Source organism: the organism of the source record quoted next, assembly GCF_019968985.1.
Source record: "MAG: Porospora cf. gigantea B chromosome Unknown PgB_NODE_1539_length_5524_cov_106.884, whole genome shotgun sequence".
NCBI lineage: Eukaryota > Apicomplexa > Conoidasida > Eugregarinorida > Porosporidae > Porospora > Porospora cf. gigantea B.
In genome coordinates this window covers 1-5505 of record NW_027178699.1, presented here as the reverse complement: position 1 = coordinate 5505, position 5505 = coordinate 1, and the positions used below count along the sequence as shown (strand labels likewise).

Sequence of the window (5505 nt, the reverse complement as noted above, 5' to 3'; positions counted from 1 at the left end):
ACTTGTTGAGGACCTTTCGTTCAACCATCGAAACTCCGAAATTCGAAGTAGGGAGGTGCAGGTCTCGGAAAAGGCTGTTTATCCTACTTTAGGGTCTCTGTCTGTCTAGCCACGCGCCGCGTCAAAGGTAATATAACCCGCTCATGTATGCACTCGACGTCTTGACACATCACCTGATCCCAGAATATATTCGACGACAGTCCACGCAGTCACCCTCAAACCACCAACAAAAAAATTATTCAGTTTAGGTATGTGCTGCTAACATCGAAATGGAAGACTCAGCCTCACAGCGAAATACAAACCTTCAGAGCCATTCCTTTTTCCTAAGGTTGGAATCAATTTTGCCGACTGAGACGCTAGAGATGCGCTATTCGGGATTTTAAAATCGGATCTTTTCTCATGCAGTTGCGGGGTCTTCTTCCAGACGAATTCAATTACATTGACGACATCGAGCCCAGCGCCGATATCAGCCCAGGCGTCGCAATAGGCATCGCCATTGGGGTTTTCTTGCTTGTCGTGAGCCTGATAGTACTCATCTACTGCCTCTGCATCGGCGGTTGTGTATTCTGCTGCAAAAGGGGAATGGACTACGCGGAGCAGCGCGAGAAAAACAAACAAAATACCCACGTCGTAATCAAGGACGGCGAAACGACGAGCCCTGTGACTAACGCCCAGCCGGCGTCTTAAATGAAATGTTATAAATGAATGAAAATTGTCTTATGATAATCAATTAAGTTGTCTATCGGATAATTATTTTGCATAGATGCACCTTAGAAGACTGATAGATTTTGCAGACCCTAGCACCTGGACCCCGGGCCAAGTAACAGGGATCATCATTGGGGCCGTGGCGATTCTCTGCGTCATCGTCCTGCTGATGTATTGCTTGTGTGTTGGCGCTTGTATTTGCTGTGCAAAAAAAGGACTCGAGTACGCTGATAAGCGAGACAAGCGCAAGTACAAGTTTGACGAGAAGGTGCGAGCCGAGAAACAACCGGTGATACATGACGAGAAGGACGAGAAAGAGATGGTGGACTTGAGTCAGTGAATGCAAAATCGAATGACGATGCATTTAGGACGCCTCTTCCCTACAACGAGAACAAGTGCACTGGAAGGCGTACAGAGAGAGAGCTTCGCGTCGGGCAATCAGGTCACCGTCGGAGATGTACGTAATGGTGAGCTCTTCATCCGCCTCAACGGGTCGCTCCGTGATGAGAGTTATCATGCAGTCAGTTGACACCTCAACCCTCACATTGGGTCTGCAGTCATGGTTGAAGGTACTTTGGAGAGTGTAAACACCCGCGGCTTTCATCAGAGCGAGACTGCCGTTGGCGTCGGTTCCCCAGATGTGGAGAGTTTGGCCATTGAGGGCTAGTTTGCTGAGGAAGGTGCGTAGTTCGGCAACAGAGGGTAGCCATTCGTCGAGCTGGCGCTCAGGCAGCAGCTCTGACATTTGGGGTTCCATGACATCCTGCAGAGCGGTTCGCATTGCTGCGACGTCTCCAAGATCGAGGTCTAAGCGGAAGCAAAGTCGGGCAACTGGGGATCCAGCTGCGGCTCGGACAGTTTTCCAATCCTCCTTTCCTTCCTTAGACAGCGCGATCGCCATCGCGAGTATCCTCGCAGTAACTCGGCCAAGAGCCTCTAGTGTCAAAATCTGGTGAGCGCAGTCGGCTTTCCGCAAACGTGTAAGGCCAGCAGACCCTCCGAGAAGAGGGAACCAGCCACTGCCACCGTCAGTGGCAGAGTTCAGACAGGCGTCGGAGCAGAAGGGTGAGAGGGGATCACTGATAGGGGCGAGTTTCAAGCACTCCTCACAGAAATGAGCTGCATCACCATTCATCAGGGGACCAGACCCGGCTGAAGATACACTCAGAGGCCAACACGCCAATGGAAACTCGTTTTCGAGGATGGCTGCACCAGGTTTTAGAGCATGCTGAGCCATGGCCCTCTTGCCTTTGATGTCCGATTTGTCGACGTAGAACGGCCATGAGGCTGTGTAGAGGCTGTAGTCACACATGGGGCAATCGCTGATTTTTTGTCGCAGTGCAAGTGAGGTCACATCACGGTCTCGCCTCCCGTCTGTCTTTGTGGAGGGACGTCAAAAGGGCCCATCTTCGGTCCAGGCATCTCCGACCACCAAGCATTTCGGCCAAAGCTGTAGACATGCTCGTCCGTGACCGGGTCGTGGTGGGCGTACACCTCCTGCGACCAAGGCATGACTGGTAGCGGCCCTCTGTAATCCACAGGAATGATGTACTGCGGCATACGGCCCTCTACGGCCAGACTGCCGGCTTCGGCAGGCGTCAGGGGCGTTCGGTACTCAAGCTCAGCGGCGTTGACTCGGATTCGATTAACGTGTGGAGGGGAGGGACTTGCGTCTAGAATAACTTCAAGGAGCTTCTCTTTCTTGTGAAGGCGCCGCTGCTGGCGGCAATAGGCCATGTTTTCCCGGTTTGGAGGCCAGTCGAATACCTGCAGGCGCTTTTCGTAGTAATCCAGAGGGAAGTTACCTGTCAGGATGTCTTCTGTGCTGAGATCCTCCACCGATGGATAAACTGTGTGAACCCTACGCAAATCACCCACATACAGCGGTAGCCTCACGATGTGGAGCCATCTTCAACAGGGAAGATGGCAGCGGGTACTCAACTGGGGCTTGGTGGGGTGGCAGCGGATGCAGCTCAACTGGGGCTTGGTGGGGTGGAAGCGGATGCAGCTCAACTGGGGCCTGGCGGGGTGGAAGCGGATGCACTTCTGGTGACTCCAGCATAACGGGTTCGATTCGTGAGGAGGTCAGGAGGTCACTAGGTCCGTGCGAGTCGAGTCCCAGAGGCAGCTGAGTGGATACGCTGAGCTTCATGTCGGATCCTGGGTCGATGATGAAGACTGGGGGCCTGGGAGCCATCATGGGCTTTTCCGCGTCGCTGAGATCGCTGCAGGGAGTTAAGCTGCTGATCTCGTCGTAGGTGGGCATGCGATCCAGACCTAGGAGCTGGCTTACGGCCGCTTGGGAGTCACCCTGAAGATCAGTCACATGCGTTGGGCGGTCGTTGGTTTGCGACGACATCGAATCTGGTATTTATGAGACACGTATCACAAACGTTGCACTTCATTTCGGTTGACATCGTAGTTGTAAACGTCTACCTGACTGGTCACTTTCGACTTCACTCGGATGGTCAAACAGGGAGCGCTCATTGATGCGAGCACAGTCAGAGGTGCGATCCGGTTGAAGGCAAAGGATTCCACATCCCTGCTGTACGCCATGGGCCTTCCGAGTGCGTCAAAGCACCCTTCCGGGACCATGGGCTCGCTTTGCGGAGAGGAATGAGACTGGGACTGCATGGATTCAGTTCGTATCTATAAATTAGCATAAAACATAACATCGCTACCATGAGTGAGGTTAAGAAGCTCTTGCAGTCTGTGAATTCGAAAGTTGACACCCTGCTAAATACGCGATGGACCACCGAGCTGCGCCTGCGCAGCGTCGAAAGTAAGATAGTTTCTGTTGCTGAGCATGTTTTGGGAAAGAATCTCGAGTGGGGAAAGGTCACAGCTGTGGAGTTACAGATTGCCGATGAGAGGAGTGAGAAGGTCGAAGTGAGACCGACCAGGCAGACGTCAGAAGGTCGAAATCCCAAGGTTTCCACATCTTCGCCACCGCGTGAAGCTCCCACAGAGTCACCGGAACTATCCGTGTTTGAGCTCTGCTACGACGCCCGGCCGCCACTTTTCACTCCGGAAACGGCAACGTCGCCCGTCAGCCAGAAATGTCGGGTGTGGCCAGATGAGGGGCCGCCGTCCACCGCCGCCTGGCGGACGCCTGGGATGCCTCCACCGTCTCCCACTCCGAGACGCTTGGTGGTCCTCGCAGAACCCATAAAGAATCGGCGATGTGGTTTCTCTCGAGTAAAGAAACGACGACAGTGGGAACGGCTGGGACTTCTTGTCAAGCCTAAAACCCCTGTAGGCCCAGTATTGTTTGGGAGTCCGAATGTCTCGGAATGTGAATCCACCAAAACGACAACGGTTGAAAACGGAACCGTCAAGACGACTAGCGGTAATCCAGAGGATGAGAATAGTGTGCAACCTCGTCAACCCCCTTGGAGTCTTCCCGTCATTAATGTACCAGAGGTGTCGAAGGCATCAAAGGCGCCAAAGACATCAAAAACCTCAAAGACCTCCAAGGCATCCAAAACTTCGAAGATCTCAAAAACACACAAGCCATCCGAGATCTCAAAAACACAGAAGCCGTCCAAGTCGACCAAGTCATCAAAGACGGCCAAGTCAACCTCATCCAATACGGCCAAGTCAACCAAAACGCCTAAGCCATCCAATACGTCTAAGACATCCAATACGCCTAAGACATCCCCAAAGACCACAAACACGAAGCCACATCCGTCGTCTCCTACGATCGATAAGTCACTCAAACGCCGGAGAATGAAGGGGACGCCGGTAATAAAAGGCGTCACGTGCGTTGAGAGTAACTTCCGAGTTAACTACAAGGAGATAACGGAGAGGGGCCTCGTCCGTAGACGAAAAGTATTCAAGCCCAGCGCCTACGGAGGCGTCGTGTCCGCTGCCAAGGAGGCTGCCATCAGATGTCGGCGTGAGGCAGACAACCGCCTGATGAAGAATGCCTGGGCGAGCCCTTTACCCCACCTGACCCCGCCCGCACCGTAATTATTGCAGATTCCAATGGTGACTGCACCATTCCCCTCCTCGGTTAACCCTTATATTGATCCATCCCGCTCCGTCCGGTGCAGGCCTCGCCGTCGGAGGTCTCACTTACCGCGAACCCAAACGTGCTCTCAGGTGGAGCTCGACGCTATTGCGCAGTACCTCCTCCTACACACTCCCAGTTCACGAGCCACACCGCTGAAGGCGGATCATGCGCATCTAAGCACCTTTTGGGAGTGTGCGCTCCACACGTCTCCAAGGAGCACTTGTCTATTGTGTCGACGAGGCAACTGAGGAGCTCACAGTTTATTTTATGTTGAAACTGAATACGAGAACAATTTATGGCGGGAACACAGAGAGTGACTGCCTAAACTAAATGCTGGTTTTTTCGAATGCCAGACTCTGAGCCTGCGAAGCCAGGCGATAACGCAGAGACTGCAGACATACTGCACGGGTCGTCACCAACTCAGGAGAACGAGACGGCGGCTGAAGAAGGAGAGCCGTGTCAATGGGGAGTGACTCCTCCGATTTCCCTACGGCTTCCCACAGACGCCGACTTGCAGAAGACGGCAGAGGTGGAAGGATGCATGAGTCAGCTGGGGCTGTACGAGTCTGAAGAAGGCTACGCCAGGCGGAGCGAGGCCCTCAGACGTCTGGAGGAACTGCAAACAGAGTGGCTCAGGGAGCTAGGTGTTGAGCGCGGGTTGACACTTAAGGAGGCAATGCAGGTGGCGGGCCGAATATTTACATTCGGGTCTTACAAACTCGGAGTCGTAACGCCTGGAGGAGATATCGATTTGTTGGTCGTGTCTTCCGACTACGTAACACGAG

The 5505-nt window shown here is 53.4% G+C and overlaps 7 protein-coding genes across 8 annotated transcripts; 4 read left to right on the top strand and 3 right to left on the bottom strand.

The window, feature by feature from the left end:
* Window positions 1-399: 399 nt before the first annotated feature.
* Window positions 400-687, top strand: KVP17_002233 (uncharacterized protein; the record flags this gene model as incomplete). Its single annotated transcript, XM_068518301.1, has 1 exon — window positions 400-687. One exon carries the CDS (start codon window positions 400-402, stop codon window positions 685-687), a length of 288 nt encoding a protein of 95 aa, XP_068378335.1.
* Window positions 688-763: 76 nt separating this feature from the next.
* Window positions 764-1045, top strand: KVP17_002229 (uncharacterized protein; the record flags this gene model as incomplete). The annotated part of the gene is made up of 1 exon (XM_068518296.1): window positions 764-1045. The coding sequence occupies one exon, from the start codon at window positions 764-766 to the stop codon at window positions 1043-1045; it is 282 nt and encodes a 93-aa protein (XP_068378330.1).
* A 24-nt stretch (window positions 1046-1069) lies between these two features.
* KVP17_002230 (uncharacterized protein) lies at window positions 1070-2017 on the bottom strand (the record flags this gene model as incomplete). Its single annotated transcript, XM_068518297.1, has 1 exon — window positions 1070-2017. The coding sequence occupies one exon, from the start codon at window positions 2015-2017 to the stop codon at window positions 1070-1072; it is 948 nt and encodes a 315-aa protein (XP_068378331.1).
* A 38-nt stretch (window positions 2018-2055) lies between these two features.
* On the bottom strand, window positions 2056-3064 carry KVP17_002231 (uncharacterized protein; the record flags this gene model as incomplete). The annotated part of the gene is made up of 2 exons (XM_068518298.1): window positions 2056-2555; window positions 2584-3064. The coding sequence occupies 2 exons, from the start codon at window positions 3062-3064 to the stop codon at window positions 2056-2058; spliced, it is 981 nt and encodes a 326-aa protein (XP_068378332.1).
* A 26-nt stretch (window positions 3065-3090) lies between these two features.
* Window positions 3091-3339, bottom strand: KVP17_002234 (uncharacterized protein; the record flags this gene model as incomplete). The annotated part of the gene is made up of 1 exon (XM_068518302.1): window positions 3091-3339. The coding sequence occupies one exon, from the start codon at window positions 3337-3339 to the stop codon at window positions 3091-3093; it is 249 nt and encodes an 82-aa protein (XP_068378336.1).
* A 48-nt stretch (window positions 3340-3387) lies between these two features.
* KVP17_002228 (uncharacterized protein) lies at window positions 3388-4677 on the top strand (the record flags this gene model as incomplete). Its single annotated transcript, XM_068518295.1, has 1 exon — window positions 3388-4677. The coding sequence occupies one exon, from the start codon at window positions 3388-3390 to the stop codon at window positions 4675-4677; it is 1290 nt and encodes a 429-aa protein (XP_068378329.1).
* Window positions 4678-5066: 389 nt separating this feature from the next.
* On the top strand, window positions 5067-5505 carry KVP17_002232 (uncharacterized protein; the record flags this gene model as incomplete). Of its 2 annotated transcripts, none has more annotated exons than XM_068518300.1 (1): window positions 5067-5505. In XM_068518300.1, a coding segment is annotated over one exon (439 nt), but the record flags the coding sequence as incomplete, so codon positions are not given. The 2 variants fall into 2 exon arrangements, with proteins under 2 accessions (XP_068378334.1, XP_068378333.1); XM_068518299.1 differs by having other exon boundaries at window positions 5067-5495.